At 44.8% G+C, this 28,000-nt stretch overlaps 1 protein-coding gene and 2 long non-coding RNA genes across 3 annotated transcripts; 1 reads left to right on the top strand and 2 right to left on the bottom strand.

Moving 5' to 3' along the window:
• Positions 1 to 67: 67 nt before the first annotated feature.
• On the bottom strand, positions 68 to 3,896 carry LOC135979418 (uncharacterized). Its single transcript, XR_010596734.1, has 3 exons — positions 3,597 to 3,896; positions 1,964 to 2,035; positions 68 to 168 (listed from the first exon to the last, which is right to left on the bottom strand). It is a non-coding gene; the product is annotated as an uncharacterized LOC135979418 (long non-coding RNA).
• Positions 3,897 to 6,307: 2,411 nt separating this feature from the next.
• On the bottom strand, positions 6,308 to 11,641 carry LOC135979419 (uncharacterized). Its single transcript, XR_010596735.1, has 3 exons — positions 11,505 to 11,641; positions 8,508 to 8,617; positions 6,308 to 6,394 (listed from the first exon to the last, which is right to left on the bottom strand). It is a non-coding gene; the product is annotated as an uncharacterized LOC135979419 (long non-coding RNA).
• A 7,832-nt stretch (positions 11,642 to 19,473) lies between these two features.
• On the top strand, positions 19,474 to 27,910 carry LOC103307261 (up-regulator of cell proliferation-like). The gene is made up of 2 exons (XM_065579787.1): positions 19,474 to 19,878; positions 22,586 to 27,910. The coding sequence occupies exons 1-2, from the start codon at positions 19,599 to 19,601 to the stop codon at positions 27,313 to 27,315; spliced, it is 5,010 nt and encodes a 1,669-aa protein (XP_065435859.1). The 5' UTR covers positions 19,474 to 19,598; the 3' UTR covers positions 27,316 to 27,910.
• The last annotated feature ends 90 nt before the right edge of the window (positions 27,911 to 28,000 follow it).

The raw sequence follows: 28,000 nt of genomic DNA, 5'->3' as shown, positions 1-28,000 counted from the left end.
TCAGAACATCACAGCAATGACCCTGAGGAGACACTTTCCCCCTAAGACCTTCTTTTCACAAAAGTTACCTTCTGGTTGGTGCCGCCATAGCCGTTCCACTGATGTCATCTCCCACAGGGTCCTCAGTCCTATAACTCAGCAATGCCATGTTAGCAGCTGGTGCTGGCACTGCATGATAAAACAGAACAAAATGCTCAGTGAGACATGGAGGGGTTCATAGGAACCATTGTCTGAATTGCTCAGTGCAAAGCATAAATGAGATTATGGAATTGGCAAGTCTACATTTTCCAGTTCATTGGGGTATTGTATACCAGCTACTATCGTACCCAGAGGGAAGATTGCAAGACAGATCTGGCTGGTCGAAAAGCAGGAGTGAAGCTTGATGGCCCTCATGTTCAAATGTTGGAGCTATCTCCCCCATATTACACCACTGTATTGACTTGGAGGGCTCTCAGTGAGAGCAGAATGTAGCCCATTATGTGTAAGTAACCTTTGTCTGGTCCATCCCACTATAAGGGAGGGAAATGATGATTGACAGTATGTCAAGAAGCACAGGGTCCCAGTGGTACAGCTAGAACAGCTGTAGTATCACTAGATTTCCTCAGCATAAACAACTGCAGATACATCAGCAGAAGAAAAGGGTCCTAGAGGACATGATACCCTAATACTAGAGGTTTCTACTCAAAGACAGAAAAAATCGTTTTGCCAGTTTCAAGCCCACTTTAACCTTGTGGGGCTGGAAGTCTGACTGACATTAGTGAGTTTGAGTTCTGCTTAAGCAAGATGGTGCAAAAGGTAGAAGAAAGAAGGGTATCCAGTTAAAAAGGCATATGAAAAATGCAGCAGAGGGTGGGAACAGGAAAGCACAAAGATTATGAACATGGAGCCCAGGGATTGGGCTGTGATGGGGTAAGAAGAGGAGTTGAATAAACTCAGTTGAAATACTAGAGCACAATATTATACACAGGACTCCCACTTTTGACAGCTTTGCTCTTCTCTCTCTAACTCACAGCACAGAATTCCTATTACTCAGAAACACTGTTCTGAGAGGTGCGTCTCTTGTGGGAGCATGAAAGGGAATCCATACATTAAACTGCGGAGGAAAAATATTTGCCATTTCAGTCTGGTCTTGTGAAGCCAAAACAATTTCATGAGGGCTACCGAAAACTATAGACTACACAAGATTCACTCATTCCCAGTGTAGATTCTGTAGTCACTGCCAGTTATTGGCAGTGTAGGGAGAGAATGGCTCATGCCTATTAATTAACATTGACCAGATTTGATGGCCTCCTCTGCATGACACTGGTTAAACTCCCATTAATATTTTTCTTATAGTTCTGGACACCTTAATACCAGCAATATGTAGGGCATATGGCTGGGATGATTTAGTTAGGGATTAGTCCTGCTTTGAGCAGGGGGTTGGACTAGATGACCTCCTGAGGTCCCTTCCAACCCTGATATTCTATGATTCTAGAAACTGAGGGAATACGCAGAAGAGCAGCACAAATAAATCCTGGGGTTAGAGAAACTAACTGTATTAGGAGTCAGGCGTTCTTGGCTCTCAGCGCCATGTTGTAGGCAACAGGGCACATGGCTTCCTGAGAGAAGGGATGTGACTAGGACTAATAGATCTCATAATGGGACACTTCTGAGGAATATAAGGACTAATACCATACAGTAGCAGACTGTGGAGCAGTCTACCAAGGGAAGGGGTGAATGTCCCAGGCCTTGGAACATTTACACGCCACTGGAGGAGCACTGGAGGATAGACTAGAGGGAATACTGAAACTCTGGACAGAGGGGCTGGGTGGAGAAGATGGGACTCTTGTTAACTCTTTAAAACGGGGAAGGGACTGAGAAGCTCATAGAGGGGTCGCCCCCAGATAAACCACCTTTCTGTTTAGAAAGGTCTTTGTCCACTAGGTCTGCAAAGTGCACTATCCTGTAGAGTTAAAGACAATACCTTGAGGATTCAATGTCTCTGAAGACTCAGGGCCACCTAGATTCCTGGATCTATTCTCCACGGTTACAGACACTGAAAAGAAACAAGATCTTTAAGACTCTCTTTATATCGATTTCTTCTTGGCCTTTTGTCAGAATTAGGAGGGTGTCCCTCATCCCCCAGGATGTTTGCATCACCCACCACAATCACATTGACAGAATTCACATGAAATGCAGAGATAAAGGAAATGTGAATGGGCTTCAGTAAACTGTGTGACAGACAGCAGGGAAAGTGGGAGATGGTGTTGCACATTGCAGGATAAAAGCAGGACTTGCACAGAGACATGATCTGGCCGTGTTTTATTCCAAGATAAAGGGGAAATGTGGCTTTTGTGCCCAGGAATGAAGCTCCTGCAATGAAACCAACTTGATTCATACATTCTACTCTATGGTCATCCTAACTACTTGGAAGGAATCTGTATGACATGGAGACCACCTAAACACTGGCCCCTTTTTCCATTCAATGTCTCTTACACTCTAGTCCTGTCTCAGTCTACATTACAGACATCACCCCTTAGGGTTCATTCAGCTGCTATTTTACCTTTCCCTTAACTAGTAAGAAGCAGACTAGACTGATCAACCCTGACTCCTCGGGTTCATTAACAGCAGGCAGTTACAACCCCTGTTTCTCCATTTCAATAGGCCCAGGTGCTGTGGGATGTTAATATGGCATTTGCTGCACTGAAGACTCCTTTTGTGTCCCCTTTCACACACCAGACCAAGTGCAAACCATGGAAACTGGAAACATTTGCGTCTGCTGGTGGTGACTTTAGGCTGGGTGCACTCCAGGCATCTTGGGATGCACTTCACACCAAATTCAGCGAAGGTGCTAAGGACTTAACTAGGATTTCAGAGTGGTAGTGGAATCTCACATTCCCCCCTTTGTCACCTTAGGTGGGGTCTTGGCCACAACCTGCAAACCTTTACTATGTATGCAGTCCCACTGAAACGTGCAGTCCCCTCACCTGACAACTTGAATGTTCTAAGAGCCACGGCCTCTAAGAACATCCATCTAGCTTTTGTTTCATTCACAGAATCTTTTTTGGTCAAACTGTACCAATAGCTGCCTGAAAGCTGCCCCAATAGCTGCCTGAAAGCACTGATTAATTTATGTCAAGGAATAAAAGTTACAAACATGCCAATCTGAAACTCTTGACATAAAATTAATCCATCGGAATGAATATCTAGCAGCTCACCTCACAGCATCCAACAGAACTGACAATCAGCTAAACTCCCAGAGAGCTCGCAAGCCCCGTCTGCACCCCAGCCTTCACCAGACTCCTCCCCCTGCAAAATAGCTATGTTACCCATCCTGCCCTGGACCACACATAACCCCTGCACAATGACCAGCAAGGGACCCTACAGAGCTGCACTGTTTGTTGCACTGGAGATGCATATGCCTGTGCCAGGCTCCCTCCTGCAGTGGGACTGCACCACTTCCAGAACCAGGGAACCCCTATGTCCTAGACACAATGGCATCATTTGCTACTAAATAAGAATCTAGTTGGAAACGGGTCCCCATTCATTTTGTGACAATTGCATTATTACTGTAAAGAAATGTTTAAAAAAATAACAGAATGAATGATACCACTTACTATCTCCTGAGTATTGCAAATGTTGCTGTAAATCAGGATATATCCTTTGCAAACTCTCCAGAAATTGCATACAGGTCAATCCCCCCTTCCTTGGAATCAGAATCAGCAGTTTTCTCATTTTGTTTCTTGTATCATCTTCTTTGTTGACTCCATCGTACTCCTGCATTGTGATGACTGACTGGCAGAGTAACTCATCCAAAACATTGTCAGCATCATTTTGAAGTAAGTTGACCAGTTTATTCCGTTCCCTTTGTATCATCTCCAAGTACTTTTCAGCAGCATTTGCTGTTACGGAGTCACATGGTCTGGAATAGTAATTTTTTTTATACATTAACTGTACCTCAGGATCAAGAAATAGACATTTGAAACAACTATCGTTAGATTGGATTTAACATAATATTTTGCAGAAAAAATGGTTACCTACCTTTTTTGTAACTGTTGTTCTTCAAGACATGTTGCTCATGTTCATTCCATCCTAGGTGTGCATGTTCCCACGTGTGTGGTCGTCAGAGATTTTGCCTTACATTATCAATAGGATCAGCAGTGGCACCCCTTGAGTGCCGTGCTCATGCATCGGTATATCAGGCACCACTGACCTCTCAGTTCCTTCTTGCCGGTAACTCTGACAGAAGGGCAGGTAATGGAATGGATGTGAGCAACACATCTTGAAGAACAACCATTATGGAAGGTAGGGAACCGTTTTTTCTTCTTCGAGTGCTTGCTCGTGTTGATTCCATTCTGGGTGACTCACCAGCAGTGTCTTTGGAGGTGGGCTCAGCGTTCACAGTCAGCGTTCATGCAGCTTGCAGCACTGCTCTGCCAAAACAAGTGCCATCTCAAGCCTGCTGGGTAATGCATAATGAGATGTGAACGTGTGGACAGACAACCAGGTAGCGGCCCTACAGATATCTTGGATTGGTACGCCCTAGTCGAGTGTGCCATCACGATTGCCAGCGGAGGCACTTTTGCCAGCTCAGAGCAGTAGTGGATGCAGGCAGTGATCCAGGATGAAATCCTTTGAGCAGACACTGGGCGACCTTTCATTCTGTCTGCCACCGCAACGAGCAACTGTGTCAACTTACAGAATGGCTTTGTCCTATCTATGTAAAAGGCCAGCACGCTCCTGATGTCCAGGACGTGCAAACTGCATTCCTCATCTGACGCATGAGACTTTGCAAAGAAGACAGGTAAGTATATGTCCTGGCCAGTATGAAACTGGAAAATTACCTTGGGCAGAAATGCTGGGTGTGGCCACAGCTGGTCCTTATCCTACTAGAATACCATATAGGGCAGTTCTGAAGTAAGTGCCCTGATCTTGGACATCCTGTGGGCTGATGCTATCACAACAAGGAACGAAAACTTCCAGGAGAGAAGTAGGAGAGAGCAAGAAGCCAGAGGCTCAAAGGGGAGGCCCCACAGCCTCAACAGCATAAGATTCAGGTCCTAGGGAATGGCAGGGTCCCAGATTTGTGAGTAGAGATACTACAGACCTTTCAAAAACCATGCCATCATGTTGTGAACAAAGACTAACCTGCCTTGAAGTGGATGGTGGAAAGCCAAACTAGTGGCCAGGTGGACCTTGATCAATTACAGGGACAAAGCTTGGAGCTTTGCAGAAGATAATCCACAATCTCCTGCAGCAAGCCCTGCCCTGCCCAGATATGCCGTCCGAGGCCCTGCCTGTGAGCCTTTTCCACTTGGCCAGGTAAGTCACTCTGGTAAAGTCTTTTCTACTACCCAGCAAGACCTGCTGAACTCAGGTTAAGTGTAGCACTGCCAGGTTTGGGTGCAGAAGACTGCCATGGGGCAAAGTCCCCAATGGGACTCTAACTTCTAACACCTACTAAACATTAACTACTTATAAACAAACTATTTACAATGCCCTAAGGCTTGAAGTCAGAAGAGACGAAACCGCTAGACCTTGCTAGGCAAGGGAAAGGCGCTCCAACTAATCACCATGGGCAGTAAGAAAGAACTGGGAGGGCGTAGGGCCAGCAGCGCCTGATATACTGACGCTTTAGTGTGGCACTCAAGGAATCACCACTGCCGATGCTACAGATACCGCTAAGGCAAAAATCTCTGATGACCGCACACATGGGCACACCTAGAAGGAAATCAACATGAGCAAGCACTGGAAGAAGAACAAGCCTTCTTCAGTAGAGACTAATCAGCAAAGTTAAACAGTTGCAGACAGACAACACCTGTTTACAAGTATTTCCTCTGCTACCTGGAATGATAAGCTCAGTTTACTAGAAGGGGGTGAAACATGGCCATTATAGATCCCAGCAGCTCATGCAAAGTTTCTGTTCAGCATCAATGTATGAATGTACGTAACTTTTTCTCCTTTTATCATCTTCACTAAAATCAGCAATAACCATCAGGAGCCACCCATTTGCCATTCATGGTGAACATTACCTCAGCTCTTGGTATTGTCCACCTCTAGAAAGGCTAACAAACCTTCTGCCAGGTCTCCTTTCACTTACACCTTCATGAAACAGAAATGACTCAACTGGAGCCAGTGGGAGTCAACCCATGTAAAGCTAGTGTAAGGGAAATTGGAACCATCATTTTCAGCCCATGCTGAACCAGTATTTTCCTCTTGTATGTATAACAACAGTTAGGACATCATGGCAATGACTCTGGAGTGCCAGCTGAGGAGACACTTTCATTGTAAGATCACTATTTTCAGAAAATTTACTCTCTGGTTGATGATGCCAGCGAATCAGCACCAGTGCCATCTCCGACAGGTTCCTCAGCTGTGCGGCTCAGCGATGCTGCATTACCAGCTGGTGCTGACACTGCATGATAGATCAGAACAAAACGCTCAGTGAGATCTTGCTGGGATCATAAGGACCATTGTCTAGGCTGTTCAAAGCAAGAATGAATCCTGCTAGGTGGCTGACAAATCTACTGTGACAGACTGACAAAATCTTGAATGAATTTTATTAAATAAGGTTAAACTTTACTGAGCTAAATTTATCATGGTTAGGAGCCATTGAATTAAAATGCAATGTATGTGTTGTTATATGTATGTACCTTCTCTAGGAGATTGACTAAAGCAAACTCTGGAAAGGGTTAGGAATTCCAAAGGACTTTTTTGTGACAATACACCTGAAATGGAGTTCCTAGGAAGTACCTGGGGAATGCAAATGAACCATTTCAAACCAGCATTTTGAAGATAGGCCCTGGGGAGAGAGACCCATTGTGTACTAATTACCTGCCTCTGGAAACTCGAGATCAACTGTATAAAGGGTGAACTGAGCATGCCACAGAGTGTGCTTGTTTTGAGCTGAAGCTGTAATGAAGTTTTAGCCACATGGAATCCCCTAGGATGGGGGCTTGAAGGACTGCTCCTGCCAGAACCCATGTTAGGATTGGGGGGTTCATGGTAAGCTTATTAGCATGTGTGTAGGTTCTTTTATTGTTTTTAATATCTGTAATGCTTCTTGCCTTAAGAATAAAGTAGGTTTGCTTAGATAGACCTACGTGGTCCTTATAACTGTTGCATTTTTCCCCACAGTGGTCCAGGTAAACTATGCCAGCTCAGGCTCTGAACCACTAAACACTAAAGCAAATGTTTCATTTTAAATGTTGCCATAATCCTACTGAATTTAAGATTTCCTCACAACCACCCAGAGCTGTGCTTTGGAATCCAGAAAAAACAGAGCCACAGCCCCTTGATTGGTGGGAGGATCCCAAAATAGTTTACAGCTGGAGGGGATGATGCTACCTGCACATAGTGGTGCTGATGCAGATGAGTTGGCTGCTGAATCATCACTCACAACATTGAGGGCTTGTGTACACTACCCGCCGGATTGACGGGCAGCGATTGATCCAGCAGGGGTCGATTTATCGCGTCTAGCATAGACACGATAAATCGACCGCTGAGCGCTCTCCTCTCAACTCCGGTACTGCACCAGAACGAGGAGCACAAGTAGAGTCAACAGGAGAGCGTCAGTTGTCAACTTATCACAGTGAAGACACCGCAGTAAGTAGATCTAAGTATGTTGACTTCAGCTACGCTATTCACGTAGCTGAAGTTGCGTATCTTAGATTTACCCCGCGCGGTAGGGTAGACAAGCCCTCTGACTCCACATGGATCTTACTCTTCATGTGGGGCCAGACAGGCTCAAGGAGGTGCTCACTCAAACTTCATGGAGGGCAGGGAGGCAACTATATGAGCTCACCAGTTCTGCAGGCTGATGGCTCCTTCAGAGGGCCAGCTTGGAGGGGTTATGGAAACCAGAGCTAAACACTGTGTGCTGTAAAACCATTTGGGATGGACTCTGGTTCCAGGGACACGTGGTGTGACTGCTCCCAAGTCCCTACATTCCTAGATCAGACTCTCCAAAGACAGTGAACAACAGATTTGATTTGTGTGTATTCAAACCAGAAACCTGACGCTGAGAGGTACACCCATCCAATAAGGGAACACATGTACCACATGATCTATGTATGTCAGCAAAGCAGATATTAAACAGTCACAGCAAACTACCTTAGAATACGTGTAGGTAATCATTTGAATAAGTAAATAATTTTAGCAAAAACACTGTGTTTATGGAGAATGGGCAAACAGAAAAAGAAACAAAATTCACTGAATCTGTAACTCATTACAGGTTATTAGCCAGCACTAAGTGCTTGAGGTCATAGCAAAAAGTCTGACAGTGGGAAAAGGGATGGGGGATGAACAAGATGGAATTTAACAGGACTGTCTCAACTTCTGTGAGTTTATTGGATACACTTTTAAAACTTTTATCACTTCAGTGTGTCTGTGGTGCCAGACTATGATGGGTTTAGGAAGGTTCTGTCTTCAGAGAAGACTTTCTTCACTAGCTCAGCAAGGGCATGATGACTGTGTAACATGGAGAGCAGGAGAAACAGTGACAGATAAGAGGCTAAACAGGACACTACCTGCAGCAATTCCTTTCATGGAGGACGATGGGTCTTCGTGACTCTCAGGCCCCTTCTCTGGGAACACAGGGCCATCTCGATTCTCTGGCCTATTTTCCATATTTCAAGATCTTGGAAAGAAAACCAGATAAAAATCTATTTGGGTCCATGAAGATTCTCATGATCATAGAATCATAGAATATTAGGGTTGGAAGAGACCTCAGGAGGTCATCTAGTCCCACCCCCTGTTCAAAGCAGGACGAACACCAACTAAATCATCCCAGCCAGGGGCCTTAAAACCCTCTAAGGATGGAGATTCCACCACCTCCCTAGGTAACCCATTCCAGTGATTCACCACCCTCCCAGTGAAAAGATGTTCTTGTGTCCTTAGATATGATCCCATCATCCCTTCCTTCCCCCATTCAAAGCATGCACCAGGAATCCAAACACCAGCACACTGGACTTGCCCAACTTCATGGAAAATCTGATTCCCAAACTTAATACAGAATTTCTAGTTTAGGAGCTGTAGAAACCCACAAATCCTGCTAATGCCCCAGAAGCCCCATGGCTGCATCTGTCCAGTGGGGTAAGGACACTCACTGTGCCAAAGGGAGAAAGATCTGCCAGATCCAGGCAAGTCTCAGAGCATCCCCCTATGGATCTTAGCCCTGGCGGGGAAGCTGATGGAGCGGGAGTGTGTCCTGCCAGGCCCTGCCCTGACCCTGAATGGAGACAGAGCACAGAGTTCTGAGGCACTGAGGTACCTTGGGGAAAGAGAACAAACTCCCCAACCCCAAGCACTGGGCAGAGGAAAATGAGGGTAAGTGGCATTGCAGGGTTGGAAGTTGAGACTGGATGTATTTCTAGGAGATACACTCTGGCTCAGAAGGAAGTTCTGGGTGTGATGCTGGAATCACTGGGTGGGTTCTTTGGCCTGGGTTATGTGGGAGGTCAAACTAGATGATCAGAACAACCCCTTCTGGTCTTACTATTTATGAATCTACTGGGGGTGGGATTCGACACCTGGTGAGACGCACGCTGGCTCCTCATTGTTCCAATTTAAATCAAATTTCCAAATACACCGCTACCTCGATATAACACGACCCGATATAACACAAATTCGGATATAATGCAGTAAAGCAGTGCTCCGGCGGGATGGGGGGGTGTGGCTGCGCACTCCAGTGGATCAAAGCAAGTTCAATATAATGCGGTTTCACCTATAACACGGTAAGATTTTTTGGCTTCCGAGGACAGTGTTGTATCATGGTAGAGGTGTAGTATTCATTTGGTTACCAGGTTCTGGAATTGGCTGTATCCCTTGGTGAGATTCGATGCTCACTGCTTTGGGGGTTAGAAGAGATTCAGACACCCGTTCTTCAAAATGGAGTAACTGGGAAGTTGAGATTTATGGCAGGATAAGAAATACAATCAGTGCGTTGGACAAAATCTGCATCTTATTTATTGGCGATTGGAACTGGTGATACTAAGGGTGTGTGTACACACCTGTTGTGCATAGACAGACACATGCTAATCCTGTTCAAACTAGCACACTAAAAATAGCGGTGTTGCCACAGCATCACAGGCAGCAGCTTGGTTAGCTGCCTGAGGATATGCACAGATGCTCAGACAGGTTTGTACTCAGACAGCTAGTCTGAACTGTCGAATGTGCCCCCACCCCCCTCTGCCACCCCACTGTTATTTTTAGGTGCTAGTTTGAGCAAAACTAACACATGGATGATTAGGGGTCTGTAAAACATAACCTATGAGGAAAGATTGAAAAAATTGGGTTTGTTTAGTCTGGAAAAGAGGGGACAGAACTGTTTACAAAAACCTAAAAGGTTGTTACAAGGAGGAGGGAGAAAAATTGTTTTCCTTAACTTCTGATGATAGGACAAAAAGCAATGGACTTAAATTGCAGCAAGGGAGGTTTAGGTTGGACATTAGGAAAAGCTTCTTAACTGTCAGGGTGGTTAGGAACTGGAATAAATTGCCTAGGGAGGTTGTGGAATCTCCATCATTGGAGATTTTTAAGAGCAGGTTAGACAAACACCTGTCAGGAATGGTCTAGATGGTGCTGGTCCTGCTGTGGGTGCAGGGTACTGGACTTCATGACCTTTTGAGGTCCCTTCCAGTCCTGTGATTCTATGTACATCTGCCCCAGCTGGGAATTATACCTCCTAGCTGTTGTGTAGATGTACCCCAAGACTAACAGAGAGTAACATGGTCCGGGAGGGCCCAGGTTTCTTTTAACTTTCCATCTCTGTACATTTCAGCCATTGATCATAAGAATTTTCTGTATGATTAACAATTTAAAACATGCTTGTAAATTGTTTGTGGATGCACCAATAGGTAGCAATCAGCATTAATCGATATCCACTCATTAGTGCTCCAATCCTTCAAAGACTTACAGCCATGCTTAACTTTACTCCGTTCAATGTGACTACTTGCTTGTTAAGATTTTGTACATGTTTCTAGGATCAGGTCCTTGAAATCAAATCTTTGCAGTCTAGGTAATGAAATGAGCATTGAAAGCAATTCACAAACCTGCTGAGTCAAGGAAGACATAGGAATAGGAAATACTGTGTCACTGAAGTCTTTGTAATCTGTCTACAGAAGTAAACTATAAAGACATCCCTGAGCCCACGGTCCTTTCTGTACACAGTAACCCCTATGTCTTTGTGGCGTCAGAAAACTTTAAAAAAGTATTTCACTCACATAATAATGTATTGTATAAAACTACAGAAGGTCACCAAAGTGCTCGGGATGCCAAACATTTAAAACACTTATGTTAATATGTGAATGAAACAGATAGAAATCAGACACCGTATGAAAATGAATCAATATTGTTCAGATTCTGAGCACCTTACTTTGCTCTTCCTCAGTTTTCAATGGTCTTGATTCAGTTTTATTCCACTGAACCCCAAGGGAGTTTCACTGAGAAAGGCTCCCCAGGACTGACCCAGAGGTTTTTGTTCCAAGAAATTGTTCAGTTTTCTTGTAAGAAAGAACGTCACCTACCTCCTGTTCTCCAGCAGAATCAACAGCAAACCCAGCTCCCCATGAAGTCCCACTGCCCTGTGTTGGCCTCATGCTGTATAAATAGCCAATTGGAATCTGAAAGTAAAATGTTTTTGGGGGACCGGCTCTCTGCCTTCTGGTTACTGAAACTCATACACCATTAGAAGAAATGTCACCTGAACTCACAGAAGTTCAGTATCCTCCCTCTCTCAGCTGGCACTTGGCCCAATCTCCTACCCCGCATGTATGTCTAGTGTGATGTGGGGTTGGGGGGAGGAGGGCAGATGAAACTGGAAGTCTTGGAATTCAAGTTCAGGTGTCAGCTAAATTTACCTTGCAGCTGCCCTCCAGTAACTGAGGGCAGAATTGAGCTTGCAAAGCTCATTGCAGTGTCAGGCACCACTTGCTGTTGTGTTGGGTGTTAACAGGACTGGCTGTAAGTCACCGGCAGAACAGTGAGAGAGAGGCCAACCCAGCTGAATTGTGAGGGGGTTCCAATGGCTCCCAGACTGCACCCTGGGATGACAATCTGTCACAAAATGGTTCAAAAAATATGGGAGGTTGTTATGGGAAAATTAATGCACCAGTTACATAGCCAGCAAAAGCATCATGGCTACAATAATCCAGAATCCCAGAGGACCTTCAAACGAAGGTATAAGATCTTTCCTTCAGGATTGCAGATGGTTGTAACTATGATGCTCTGCGCATGACTATGGCCGTAGCTGTCATTTGTGTGGCCATGTCTGCCACATCGGAGGATGCCTGTAACATTGTCCTGGCCACAAGTTGTCCTTTGTTAAGAATGGCCTTACATTGGTCCTTCCTTTCCTCGGAGTTGCCACTAAAGAAATCATTTAATTTAGGATAGTTATAATCATATTTTACTAGGAGCGCAGCATAGTTAACTGTGCAGAATTGTAAAGTTGCAGAAGAGTGGGCTGTATGACTGAATAAACATAGTCTCTTCTAGTCCTTTTCTTGGGAGCAGGGATGGACCTGTGCTGGGGTTGCTTCCCTCATTGGTTGGCCACATCTACCACTAGGGAGTTAGGTTGGGGAGGGGGGGTGAAAAGAGAAAGTCAAGTTCCTTGGTGGGCCCATAATATTTCTGGTCAGCTCTCTTACACATCGTGGGGGGATGGTGACTGGTGTTTGCCATACTGTTTCTGCCGGTTCCATCAACACATTGTTGACAGGTAGCGCTATCTTCGATGTGGAAGATGTGTGTAAAATCTTTAGGAGTTGATGTTGGGTCTCGGTCACTTCCTCAAGTGGGAGGTTTTGGCTTTGTGCCACTCATCGGAACAAGTCCTGGAATTGTTTAAAGTCATCTGCAGCCATAGGAGGTGGAGGCATTACAGTCTTGTCCAGCAATGATTATGAGTTATGAGCAGGTGAAATGTCCTGCTCTGTGTCCTCGTCTCTGTAGTATTCCGTTTGCCCAGGGGCATCTGATGGCTCCCGTAAGAAGGCTGTTGTGGAACATATGGGTCTTTGAGGAGTGGGAGGTCTGTTATAATGAGTCCTGTAGGCCACCCACGGGTCCCATTGTGGCCATTGCATACAGAATGCCATGAGCAGCACATCCATGGGTGTCTGAACCAGGAATCTATGTCTCGGGCAAGCTTTTCCTTGGATCTCATATGTCCCAACATTGGCCCGGTTCTGGTCAGTGAGGAGTGGTGTGATAAAAAGATGCACTCCTCTAGGTTGTCCTCCTCACCGCTGGATAATGGTGGATCAATGGGGGAATCTGTTTGCTCCAGTGCTGTCTGCACCGAGGAGCCATCAGTACTAAATAGTAGTGAGCCTGGAGTGGAAGATACCGCCATGTCTGCCTGGTGTGTGAAATGGCATGGTGCCAAAGTTTTTGATGCCATGCCCGTGGGTGCCAGTGTTTTGGATTGTACCGTAATCAATGCCAATTGTCTACGTGGGGCCTTGGTCAGTGCCGGTGGTGACGTTTTTGACCTCTCCATCAGTGCTGATACTGTTATTGGTGCGGGCAGAGTCGGCATCACAAATGGTGACAGCTGCGGCACCAACTCTTTCAGCATTTTTGTCGGTGCTGTAGAGGAGGAGGCTGACTTATGTTTGCTACTCGATTCCTTTCCTTTGCCGGGAGAGGTCCCGGTGAGGTTTGGTGCCGGAGGTTCCCAGTGCCTCCAAACTGCTCAACCTCGATGTGGTTGGCACAGAGTTTAGCAACCTTGCAGGAGACTGTTTCTTTTTCAACAGTTCTCTCTGCAGGGAGGATCTCTCTCTTCATTTTCTTGGAGGAGTGAGTACTTGCCATGTCCAATGATGACACGCCCAGAGAGTCCCCGGTTGAGCGATTCTGTTGTACAGGGTCAGAAGCTGGCCGGAGGGATTTCTCCATGAGAATAAATTTTAGGTAGAAAGCTCTATCTCGCCTGGCTCTAGCTTTGAGATTGCTGCAGTGAGTGCACCAATCCAATGAAGTCACTATCTGTGAGGGTACTATAAACACAGTGCTCAGAAGATGGGGACTGTGTGAATAAATGGAGGCCAGCCACATCTGCAGGGGCCTGAGGTGCAGCCTCGTGTGTTGTATTAGATATGTTCATGAAGCCCAGGAGCCTCATGCAGCTTTGGGATCTTGTGATTGGGTGAATCTTGAGGTCTGTCATGAGAGATTGACCAGATTGGAATCTCGACTCTGGAAGGAATGTTCTGACCTGGGTTGAATCCAAAACTACCCCCAGAGATGACCTGTACCTGCCAATAGTGGAAGGGCAGAGTGAGGGCAGTGGCTTCAGCAGATGTTTTTGAGCATGCTCGGTCTGTGTGAGCATGCTCGGTACAAGCCAAGCAGCAAATCTGGGAGGGCACATGACCCTGCATGCCCCCCACCCACATACACACATTGCTTCTGAGAGAGAGAGAGAGAGAGAGAGAGAGAGAGAGAGAGGAAGGGAGGGAGGCGGAGGGGGGGAAGGAGCCAGGACAGGGAAGGACCCTTTCCCCATTTACAACAATTTAATTGCCTTCATTTCACTACAGTCTTGGGCCAGCTCTACACTACACTTGCTTCTGTATAAACTACATCCCACAGGGGTGTGAAAAATCCACACCCCTGAGCAACGTAGTTATACCAACTTTAATGCCCCACTCCCATGTAGACAATGCTATGTTGGCAGGAGAGCTTCTCCCGACAACATAGCTACCACCTCTCGCAGAGGTGGGGTTACTAAGCGGACAGAAGAGATCTCTCCCATCAGCTTAAAGCATCTTCATCAGAAGCACTACAGCGGCACAGGTGCATCGGTACATCTGAGCCCAGATAGTGTTTGTAGTGTAACCCTGACCTTAATCAGTGCCAGGGACTTTCCCTGATCTCCACCAGCAACTGTGATTCCCAGAAATCATCTTGGAGAGACTAAAATAAAAAGTGAGAGTACAGTGTCAGTGGTGCCCACAGTCAAACAAGTCAGTGGCAGAACCAGGAATAGGACCAAGGAATCTGAACTCCTAGATATCCATTGGCTAACAACTAGACCCCACTTCTCTCCCAGAGCCAAAAATAGAACCCAGGAATCATGACTCCCATTCTCCACCACTGTTCTAAATTCCCTCTCAAAGCTGGGAATAGGACCCACCAGGCCGAACTCCCAGCCAACCTGCTCTAACCACGAGACCCCACTCCTTTCCCGGAGTCAGGAATAGAACCAGAAGTTCTAACTCCTACTTCCTCCTGCTGTAGTCACTAGGTATTACTTCCCTCCCAGAACTGGAAATAAAACCCATGAGTCCTGACTCTCAGTCAACACTGCTCTAACCACTAGACTCCATTCCCCAAGAGTCCCATCCCTGCCCCTGTTCTAATCCGTTAGACAAAGTGAGAAATGTAAGCAATCTAAGTAGAAGAAGGCTGAGTGAATTCTGCGCAGTACATCACATCATCATATCACTATAAGTTTGCAGAAGAAAAGCTGCCACCTCCTCTAATGAGAATCATCACCATCTAAATATGTAGTGAGCAACTTAAGGCACAATTACAAGTGAATCTCTGAGCAAGCTGGTACTTTAAATAGCATAAGTGACCTGGGGACAGGCTATGTGGAATAGGAATGACTTGACTGGATCTAGTCTGAGTGAATACATAAGAAACACACTCTTGTATTCCAGGTGAGCATGGAAAAAACAAGAATAATGATTTTCTAGGTAAAGTCCCAAAACAATCAAAACAGAGTAACATCGTATTAGAAAGACATGGAGCTTGAATATACCCTGCATTATACATACAGGATCTCATAATAAACACATCAGGAAGTTTCAGATTGTCTATCAAAACACTTCAAGAGAAAGCTCTACCGGATTTCTACTCCATAAATAAAATATAAATAGATACAGCTCCCCGATAAAACTACTGCTAAAACTATTTGAGAGCAACATCCAACCCATTCTACTACATGGGAGTGAAATCTGGGCCCCAAATTTAAGAACTGATTGCATTGACTACAATAAAACCCTAACAGAAATCCTCCACCGGCAATTTTATGCATGGGAATGTCAACGCCACCAGCTGCGGAGCAGAACTGAGCCAATTCTCTGTTAAATCAACAGTCAGAAAAGAATGTTCAAAACTAAGATGTGCTCAAAATGCTAGACCAGCAACTAAAACACCGACACATCAGTCACTGGAAAAACAAATACCAAATAACAACAAGCTGGACTGCTACAGAACCCTGCAGAGAGTGGTTACCCGAGCAGCTACCTCACTACAGTGACATGTGCAGAACTAAGGCAGATTGTCTCCAATTACAGAATCAGTGACCACAAACTAGAGGTGAGAGTTAGGAGGCATAAAGCAGTCTAAATCCAGACTGTGCATCCAGTGTGACAGAGGAGAGAGACTGAGATAGGAGACACTTAAATAAAACACTATAACAAGTTTATTAACTATAGAGAGAGATTTTATGTGTGTACAAGTAATGAGGCAGAAAAGTCAGAAATGGTTATAAGAAAAATAAACATAAGACACATCTACTAATACCTAACTTGACAAACTATATCAGATTCAAACAAAGTTTCTCACCCTGTGCTTCCAGCCATCTTCCTGACCAAACCCTGTAGGTCAAGACCCCCCTTTGACTCCCACCCCCAGAGTCCACCAAATGCTTTCTTTGTCACTTTGGGAGCAGTGAATGCAATGGGCAGGGAGAGAGAGAAGGGTGCTTGGGGTGTTTGTCCCTCCTTTTTATAGTTTGTCCCCCTCTTGAAAACCATTTCCAGCTGGGCACTAGGAGACAAAGAGTCTATAGGGAAGGATGTTCCGTGCTGGCTTTTTCTCATCTGTTTGAGCTTTCGTTGCCTCCCTTCCTGCTTAATGACTCTGTTTACTGCTTAAATGCAAATTAAGCAGAGCACTCGTGCCTTTGTTTAAGACCTCAGTTTGGGCAGGGCTGTGGGTGTATGGAACATGTGTTAAGAACATCATAGAGGGAAATCTTGTAACTTCACATACAATGTTGGCAGACATATTTTATCAGGACACTATTGACCAGCAAATGATACCTTACAAGACAGGCCTTGTCTGAAAATTATTATAATGGTGTATAGTATCTACACTACTAAGTTAGATCACCATAAGAACCTAAAGAGCTCGATCTTTTTAGCTTATCAAAAAGAAGATTGAGAGGTGACTCGATTACCCAGGGGAGTATTCTGTCACACATTGAGATCTGTGTTTGTATTAACAAAAGCAAGGTTGAAGAAGAGCACCTTGCACATGGAGTGGTAGGTGTTGAGGTTATTGTTCGTTCTTAATTCCTCTGGGAGTTTGTTCCGCAGTCTGGGACAGGCCTCCAAGAAAGCTCTGTCTCTAGCTCAGATGCTTACAGAGTTTCAGGCCAGAAGGGACCGTTAGATCATCAAGTCTGACCTCTTGATAAGCTAAAAAGATTGAGCTCTTTAGGCTCTTGTGGTAACCTAACTTAGTAGTGCAGATCAGGCCTAAGGCATTTTCTCCAGCTCTCAAATCTGGCTTTCCACATCCTCTCCCGTTTTTCAATGTCCTTTTTAAACCACAGACATGAGAACTGGATGTAGCCTTCCAGTATTAATCTCACCAATGCTTTATACAGAAGTAAAATTGGCTCCCCCTCCCACTCATACTCCTCTGTTTATATGTCCAGGGACTGCACTAGCCCTTTTTGTCACAGCATCACACTGGGAACTCATGTTGAGTTGTTTGTCCACTATGACACCTGAATCCTTTTCAGATTCTCTGCTTTCCAGGAAAATCAATGGGACTTAGGCTCCTATGGCCCAGATCCACAAAGGGACTTAGGAGCCTAAATCTCAAGTCTAGGCACCACTGCAACCCACAACACTCCAGCTCAGATGCTGCCTAACCCTGTAATTGCCTAAACTCACTCAGCACTGAACTCTTCCCTGTAAAAATTACCTTAGCAGCTATATTTCCACCTGTGGGCATGAGCACTGCAGCCTCCTTCCAGGCACTGGAGGCCTCTCTCTGGCATAAATCCCAGTGCAATCCACAAACCAGGGGGAAATTGCTATTTGCCCACCTAACTTCCTTGCAGGTCCAATCTGGTAAATGTGCTCTGAACAGGCCTTTACTAGAGCAGGCCTCATTCAAAATCCAGCTGGTGGGGGATGTGGTAGAGTCCATCTTATAATTTTTAGTGCAGCAATTAGAGAATTCACCTGGGATGTGGGAGATCCAGCTTCAATTCCCCACTCTGCCTGATGGGGAGAAAGGATTTGAACAGGGGCCTCCCACACCTCTCAGGAGAGTGCACTAACCGCTGGATGAAGCCACTCCAGTAAACTCAGATCATCTGAATGTCACTGGTTTGGGGTCAGCGGGCACCGATGTGGCCCACCAGTGACAAGTTCCTCTGCTATCCCAGCATCCTCTCTGTTAGCACATCCCCTGTTTCCTCCAGGGGAAGAACAAAGCCATTTGAACCTGCAAACATGTCTTCCTTTCCATTCCAGCCTTGTTCTATCAGGCTGACATGGCAATGAATGTTGTGGTACATACCTACCCTGAGTTCAAACCCTATCCATTTCACCTTGGCTCATCACTAGGTCGGACACAAATAGAGCCTGTAACTGCGCCAAGTGTCACTTGAGAGGGGAATGATGTTACATTTTTCTGGCCTGTGAGTTCTTCTCTTACAGTGATTTCATGTAAACCCAAAAAAAGCTGGCCAATTCAGCTCTCCAAAATCACCTCTTTAAGTCTTATCTTATCCCTTATATAAAACCGAGCAGACACCTTAGCAATAGACAGGATCTCCCTAGACTGGGACAGAGAGTGGAAGGTAAGTGCCATTTTGTAGTAAAGTAAAATCTGGAAACTTCTTAGAATACATATGTCTGGGCCAATCCTGAGCACCTTACTTTTACTCAGCCCTTACTTAGACTTCAGCTGGAAGTTTGCCTGGGGTAAGGCGTGAGTTAATAAAGATGGGATGTTGGCACCAAGTCAGATAAGGACTTGCATGACTTTAATGGACATGTCAATGATAAATATGCAAGGAGGAGATATTTCACTCTACTCAGAAATGGGAATGCTGCTAATCTAACCCCTGCCTTTCATATTTACCTCCCCAGGGGCCAAAATATTAGAGCAAAGAATCCTGGTAATGACCACAATAGACATGCTGGTATCTAACTGGCAAAACAGCTAACCCCTCATTTCCTGCCCTGGGACGGAAAAGACGGGTACAAGGAGCAGCTTGGAAACAGTGAGCCGGGAAGGTGTGAATGAGCCAGAGTTGCAGTTCAGTTTTGGCAGCATTATTGGAGTTGGCCCTGTCTCAACCCCATGGGGACTAACACCCAGTTTTCATGAACCCCAGTGCACTGCTATAGCTAATTTCCAGTCGTTATTACAGAACTATTCCATTTTCAACAGGAAAGAGGGGGGTCTGGTGGGTCTGTCTCTCAAATTGTTGAAATGGCGAATCTCATGATAACGGACAAGGCACTTTCCTAGAGTGTTACTGGCTAAACTGAAGCTGCCTCTAGCAGTTTCACAAATCCTGTGTCTTCTGTCTTTTAAAAGCAAATCACTGCGGATCCTGTGATTCAGTGATAATGGCCACTGGTGACAAATACAGGATTCTATGCACCAAACGCAAAGAGCTGGTAGAAACTATTCAAAGAGACCCTGATAACATCCTGGATGAGTTACTTGCCCAGTGCATCATTATAGAGGAGTACAACAGCATCAATCAAAAAGAGGACATCGTGATCAAAATCAGGAAGTTGTTAATTCACATACAGAAAAAAGGGGAGTCAACCTGCCAGCAATTTCAGGAGTGTTTAGAAATCCTCTTTCCTGGCACCAATCAGAATTTACAACCTTCTGGCCATGGTAAGTCAAATCCCTTTCTGTTTTATTTTTCACACCAAAAAACAAAAAGGTAATAGCCATAACACGGAGGGAGAGAGAGCATATTTCCCAACTATGGCAAAACTTTGCATTATATATGTACATGAATGAAATGTTCTGGCTGAGCATTTAAATTCACTGCTGCAGTAGTTCTCCAGATAATACTTCCTGGTGATCAGTTTGTATGGTTTTACTCAGTATTTCATTGCTTTTGTGGTTTTGATGTGGGTGTTGTTTGTCCTTATCAACCTTAACTGTTTTGAATGATTTTTTTACATTTGAAAATCAGGGGGAAAAAGTTAAAAATATAAAACTGGAGACATTACAAATAGTACACGGAGACTAGTTTTAAAGCATCCCCTTCCCCAAGTCTCACCCAAATACCCTCACCATTCCTGCTGCAAGTTCAGGTCTGACAAACCATGTGTGAATTGTGAAATTTGGTCTTTCAACTGGCAAACCTTTTGTGATTTGCCAGCCAGGGCTGCTGTCAGAGGAGCACATGATGTGGAAGCCATATTCCTCAGAGCTAATCAGGTGCCACCTTCCCTTCCAGGCCACCTGTGATATTTGGAGAGTTCTGTTTTTTGCATATCTCCCAGTTGTCCACCCAATAGCCTTTCAGTTAGGGCAGTCGCCTGTGATGTGGGAGGCCCGTTTTCAAAAACCCAGTCTGGCTGATTTGGAGCAGGGACTTGAACTTAGATCTCCCGCAGTCCAGTATGCTATTGGCTATAATGGGGTGGGGTCTCTCAGCTCTCAAGGGGTGACCTAGCTCAGGGGCCTAACTCCAGGAGACGGTTTACAGCTGAGAATCCTGAGCAGATATAGGCGTCTCTCTCTGGCCCATAGTTAAGTATCTAATTACCTTTGAGGGGCAGGGCTTAGGCCCCACCCTTTTCAACAGCATTTCATTTTGGCTCCCTGCTCAGCATGCTGGCTTCTGTGAATCCCATTCCTAGGTGTCTACGCTTCCCATGCATTATAAAGGGAGCCTGGGATCCTAGCTCAGGGCTGAGGAGTCCAGTGGGCGGCAGGGCACCTAACAATTATGTGTTGCAATGCTGAGTGTTGCAACGCCTAAGTCCCTCTGTGGATTTAGCCCCCCACTGTCTGTAGTTGGAATGGCCATCAGAGATATACAATTAAGGACTCTCTGCCATTGCAGACCATAAATCTCCTACATACTTACAGATCTGAGGCTCCCCACTGACACTCCTCTGACTAACTGCATCTTAACCTGACTCTGAAGTTTCAGACCTACCAAGGAGTAACAGTGAGTGCAAAGACCAGCAAACTAAAAAACAAAATCCAACAATAAAATATGCCATGTGACACCTTCGCTAAAAAAAAGAGACAAAAATCAAGTTAATTTCTGGCCTCTCAGGTCACCCATCTGCCTTGAAAGAAAACCCAGTTAACAATGTGAGAACTTCTCTACAATTTTACCCCTTCTCCTTGCACCCCTGCCCCCACATTCACTTCCTGATTGGATTGATGTCCCAATAAAATCAACTAACCAACTAATCAATTTGGGGCTTTCCCTCTCCTTCAATAAATACATTCCTCTCCTCTGAGTAGCTCCTAATGCTGCAACTCCTATCGTTGTTCCTGCGCCTAGTGAAAATGAGCAGACAGTCACCACTCTGCTTTCTCACACCCTACTCCCACCTGGGAAAAATAAAGAGCTGAGAAATCCCGGTGCCCTGCTCCCCACCTCCCTGTCACAGGCCTCCCTGCCACTCTTTTCACTGCTCACTCACTTCACTGTCATGGGCCTACTGCTTCCTGGTCACAGGTCCCTACCAGGAGAGGGACACCTTAGACAATTCCTCATTCACTCTACCTCGTCTTCCTCCAATCTGGGCCCCTCATGCTGCTCCTGAGGTGGGGATGGAGCTTTGCAACTCCCATTCTAGGATTACTCTGATTCTGTGCCAAGAGGATTGAAAAGACAGCCCGTATGCATGTTCTGACCTCAGCACCACTCTATACTTTCAATGGAGAGAGGAGCTCTTTTAGGGCCTGACTGCACTGGAGCTCAAAGTGTAATGTCCAGCTTGGGTAGATATACCCAGGCTAGCTTTGATCAAGCGAGCACACTAACGGTAGACGCTAGCTGCGGTGGTGTGGACTAGCTGCCTGAGTACCTACCTAGGATCTCAGATGGGATTGTACTTGGGCAGCTAGACCATCCCATGAGCCACGCCACCGTGGCTACACTTGTATTTTTAGCACACTAGCTCAAACAAAGCTAGCGTGCCTATGTCTACTCAAGCTTGAAATTACACCTCCAGCTCCAGTCTACATGTACCCGTAAGGGCTGAGGGCAACTAGCCCCACCAGCACCTCCCTCCAGAGACTGCGCTCTAAGGTGCTGCTATAAAGAAGGTGGGAGCACTGCCAGATTCTCCTTCCTCCCTCCCACCCACACTCCCTGCTGCTCCCTCCTAAGACTGCTGGAGAGAAGGGAGATAAGAAAGGTGTATGTTCCAAAGGCAGCTTAAAGAAATAAAAGAGGGGTATTAATGGATAAGTTTTAGATCCATTAGCCCCTAATTACTAGCCACTTTTTCCTTTAAATTATTATTAAGGTTTTACAACATTAACTCCATCTCTAAAAATGTTCTGTCTGGGAATATCTAACTTCTGAAAGTCATGAGAATCCTATTTTCATTTTGTTTTACAGAGAAAAATAAAGCTTTGCAAGGACTCCTTTCTAAGCTAAAGCTGCAGGAATACCAAAGCACAAAACTCAGGCTGCGGGATGTCCTGGAAATTGGCTCAGAAAGTATAGAAAAGTGGACTCCTCAGATGTTAGAGGATTTACCGTGGCATTTCCTGAGGAAAATCATGGCTCTGAATGGGACAGCCAGAAACACAAGCCTTGGACATAGAGCATGTGATGATGAAGGCGGCAGTGAGGAGGCACAGATTGCAGGTGGAGATGTTTTTAGTTTTAGTGACACTGACATCAGAGAGTCTCTACACCCCCTCGATCTTCTCTGTGCTGTTCTGCTTTGCTCAGACAGTTTCCTACAGCAGGAGATCCTCTCCAAAATGTCCATGTGCCAGTTTGCCCTCCCTCTGCTGCTACCTGCCCTCTACACCCCCAGGTGCACCCTAATGCTGTGGGCCATGAGGGACATTGTGAGAAAGTGGAGGCCCCACTCCCTGGCAGACAGCAGAGGGTTCAGAGAGGAGAGCCTGGTGCTCACAGCAATGCCAACCATTTCCTTTGTGCGGATGGGGAGCTGCAGCTTCTCCAAGTCCAAATTCCTCAATGAGGTTCTCAGCCCCTCTCAGCAGCACCACGATTTCTTCATCCATCGTGACATGGAGTCTGGGAACGTCCCTCGGGAAATTACAGATGGGCTGGTTGAGATTTCCTGGTATTTCCCTGGAGGGAGGAAAAATTCAGATCTTTTCCCAGAACCCGTTGCAGTTACAAATTTGCATGGAGACATTGAGTCCCACTGGCTACAATTTACCTTTTTAACAGTGGTCTCCTCAGCAGTGTTCATAGTTACTGAGAGCATCAGTGAGAGACAATACGCACTGTTATCATCTCTGCAGGGATCAGCCACTAAATACTACTTCATCCTCAATTGCAAGAATGGAAATCCCAAGGAAACATTGGGATTCCTTAATAAGTTGGCTCCAGTGCTGAATCTGGGAAAATCACAGCTACTGGTGAAAGACAGCACCACAAATAATGCAGGATTTGTGCAAAAACTGAAATCTGCCATAAAAAGCATAACGAGTTCACATCCCAAGAGAATGAATTTGGAAGCCATGGCTGTGACCGCACCTGAACTAGGAATCCAGGTAGATGAGGACCGAAAGGAATGTCAGATTGCAAGGAAGTGGGCTAGAGAAATCACTGTGGAAATAAAAGATGTGGCAAAGTACAAGAGGGAAATGCTGAGACTGCAGGGGGATCTCTGGGAAGAATTGGCTAAAGTGGAAAAAGAACTGTGCAGAATGAGAAGGCAAGGGGAGACTGCCACTGAAGACTATAGATGTCAACTGAGAGAGAAACAGTTGCAATTACGTAGACAGCAGAATCAATGTGACCTTACTGATGGACTGATTACATTTATTAATGGAATAGGACAATTGCCTTCAATGGAGAAACATCACTTTCTGAAATGGATGAAGTTTTGCCTGGATCACATTGCTCGAGATAATCTTTTTAAACTACGGGATCAATATAAAGTGAAAAGTAAAATGGCAGGAGATGACCCACAAGCGCTAGCCATGCTGGATAAATTAATATCTACCACTTCCTTAGGGGTTGAGCATTTCATGCGTGAGCTGGGGCAGTTTTATGAAGCTGAATACTCAATGGTTAAAGAAGGAGACAAGGCAAAATGCCAAAGACAATTCATCCATCTCCCAGGCATAGCAGCTGACCTGATGCTGGAAGGGTTTCCTATGGAACTGCTAGATGGAAATTCATCCAACATCCCACTGCAGTGGGTAACAGATGTTCTGACTCAGCTCCATGCCAAGCTTGGGGGAAGGTCCAGAATGGTGGTTCTAACGGTGCTGGGAGTGCAGAGCACTGGGAAATCCACCCTCCTCAACACCATGTTCGGCCTGCAGTTTGCAGTGAGCAGTGCCCGATGTACGCGAGGAGCTTTCATGTCCCTCATTAAAGTGGCAGAGAACTTTCAGCAGGAGCTGGGCTGTGATTTCATCCTGGTGATAGACACAGAAGGCTTGAAAGCCCCTGAACTGGCCCTGCTGGAGGATAGTTATCAACACGACAATGAGCTGGCCACACTGGTGGTTGGACTGAGTGACATAACCATCGTTAACATGGCCATGGAGAACGCCACCGAAATGAAGGATATTCTGCAAATTGTGGTCCATGCCTTTCTCCGAATGGAGGAAATAGGGCAAAAACCCAACTGCCAATTTGTGCATCAGAATGTCAGTGATGTGTCTGCGCATGACCAAAACATGAGGGACAGGAATCACCTCCTAGAGCAGCTGAATGAAATGACCATAGCTGCAGCCAGGATGGAAAAGCAATGTAAAAAAGTGAATTTTTCATGTATTATGGACTATGATGCAGAGAAACACAATTGGTACATCCCTGGACTGTGGCACGGAGTCCCTCCCATGGCTCCAGTGAACATGGGATACAGTGAGAGTGTGTGTGAGCTAAAGAAATACCTGTTTGATTTGATAAAGCGACGGTCACATAATAGAGCCCCCAAGGATATTCCCCAGTTTGTCAAATGGGTGGAGAGCCTGTGGAATGCTGTAAAACACGAGAACTTCATCTTCAGTTTCAGAAACAGCCTTGTAGCTGAAGCCTATAACCAGCTGTCTATGAAGTATTCCGAGTGGGACTGGCATTTCCGCAAAGAGATACATCTCTGGGTATCTGAAAAGGAAACTGTCATTCAGAATCAGACATTAGAGAAACTACAGGCTGGTGCCTTATCCATGTTGAAAAATGAGGCACGGGAAAAACTGCAGCACGAGAAACAAAAAGTTTTGGATAATTTACAAGATTATTTTGAAAGTGGAGTTTTGAATCTCCACCTGATAGAAAAGTACAGAGAAGATTTTATCAGGAGTGCAAACTGCCTCAAAAATGAACTTAAGAGCTACTCCGAGAACAAGTGCGAGGAAGCAATTCAAATTCGAAAAGGCCAGCTCAAGACAGAAAACATCCAGACCTCATACATGCAGATAATTGAAGGGAAAGTTGACAGGGTCTTGGATGAATGTAGGAACAAAAAACATAAACTAGAGAATGAAGAACTGAAATTAGAATTTGAAAACATGTGGAGAGAAACACTGTTAGAGTTGAAGTTCAGCAGTTTACAGAAACGTGAAATTTATCGAGAGATGGAGTCCCAGTTGAGAAAGGACCTGGCAAATCGAGGGAGTGCCGTCAGGCAGAAGCTACAGGAATCAGGTAGTTTGTTGTATTATGGAATTGACAATTTCAAACTGAAAAAGGAGTATCTAGATTCAGCATGGATCAAAACTATGAAAAAACTGTTGTTCATAGGGGAATGTGAAACAGCTGTTCACACAGAAGAACTTGCTAAATCCTTAATAGATGAGGGTAAAAGATACACTGAAGAAAAGGTAAATTCCAAAGTGGACTACGATGAAATCTATTGCAGAGAATTGCTGAACATAATCAACAAGAGGCTCCAACAGGAGGATGTTAAAAAACTTGGCACTACTGCTTGCTTTGAAGTTGACCTGAAAATTCATATTCTGGGGGAGGCAGCTTTGAGATTTCAAAAGATGCATGAAGATTTTATCAAACAAAATGATCCTCAGTGTCGTCTAGAGAAGCTGAAACCTCTGTATTTCTCCACATTTACTGACCTGTATTTGGAAAAAGATGAGAACCAAACAAGGGCCAGGGATTTCTGTGATCAATGTCTCAAACCCGCCTTGGTGGATTATATCAACAAAAGACTAGGAACAGAGATAGTAGATGACATTCTCAACAAGGCAGAGTCCATTGAATATGGCAGCCGGACCTTTTTCCAGTTCACTGTACAGAAAAAGCTTCTGGAGGAGATGAACTTGGATAACTATGTGAAATATATTAAAAACTATGAAAAATTTGTCAAAACCTGGATTCGGAGATATATGATGGATCATTACAGGGAAACTAAGCGTTTGGGAGAGTTGGAGAAAAAGATTCTATCTACAATAGTAAAGAAAGTGAGGGAAGTTTTGGAAAGCTCCAAAAATGAAAAAAACACCACAGTCTTAGCATTTTTAAGCAACTTTTGTGAAGCGCTGCAGCAGGACCTAGTCATTTCCAAGGACAACTTACTTGGGATACAGTTTAAAAACACAGCAAAAACAGGACAGTTTTGTGCTAATATTCAAACCTTTCTTCTGGATCTGGAACAAGAAATCTTATCCCAATTTGGTGGTTTGAATATTCAGACCAAACTCTCCAATCTGTCATTAAAACCCCAGGATGAAATCTTCAAGCGAGTATTTGGCTGTGGGAAGCAGTGTCCATTTTGTAAAGTCCCCTGTGAAGCAGGAGGCAGTGACCACAAGGAGCATTTTGCATCTGTGCATTGGCCACAAGGATTATGCAATTTCAGGGATCTTGATACACAAAAACTTGTCTATGATATATGCTCATCTGAAGTGGTTTCTGAGAACTCATTCCGAAAATCAGGCACAAAAGGGAAATTTCATCCCTACAAAGATTATCGCGTCTATTACTCAGACTGGCGCATTCAGCCAGATCCCAGCATTGAGGCTTCTGATTACTGGAAGTTTGTTTTTCAGAAGTTCAGTCACCAGTTAGCTAAAAGTTATAATGCTAAGCCAGCAGATCTCCCAAGAAACTGGGGGAAAATAACTGAAACACGGGCACTGGAGGGCCTAAAGAAAGCCTTTAACATGAAATAAAAACATGGTGAGAGCCTGCTGAAATGGAATGCACATATATTTAAATGTTTTAAAACTTTCCTTAATTTTAAAAAATGGCAAGTTAAAAATATTCTGTATTGTATTTTTTTTAAGTCTCAGAACCTCATGTTCACTTCACAACTTCTAAGTGGAACTGACAGGTTTCTGACTTTTCATGTCACATGACAACTTATGATACAATTACAGACTGGCTGCTGTACAATTACTGCTAGGAACATAAGAACTGCCACACTTGACCAGAGCAGAGAGGACCATTTAGTCTACTATCCTGTCTCCGAGAGTGGCCAATACCAGATACTCCATAAGAAGGTTCAAGGACAATTGTGGAATAACAGAAGTTTCTTCCTAACAAATTATTAAATTTCAAGGCCAGCAGCAACCACAATAATCATCTTCTAGTCTGGCTTTCAACACCTTTCAACACCTGGCCAGAGAATTCCGTCCAATAATTCCTGCTGCGGACGAAATTATTCATCCATAATTGGTCAGAAGCAGCTCATTATCAACCAAGTAGTTTGTGGTTGAACTAAGAAGAGCAGATATTTTAGAAGGAAATCCAATTGCAATTTAAAGATCCCAAATAATGATGAATTTACCAATTCACTTCGGAAGCTGTTCCAGGTCAGTTACCCTGACTGTAAAAGCTGAATTTTATTTTCAATTA

The sequence above is a fragment of the Chrysemys picta genome, unplaced genomic scaffold (genome assembly GCF_011386835.1).
Source record: "Chrysemys picta bellii isolate R12L10 unplaced genomic scaffold, ASM1138683v2 scaf821, whole genome shotgun sequence".
NCBI lineage: Eukaryota > Metazoa > Chordata > Testudines > Emydidae > Chrysemys > Chrysemys picta.
The sequence above is the reverse complement of the archived record's forward strand: the minus strand, read 5'-3'. Positions and strand labels throughout refer to the sequence as shown.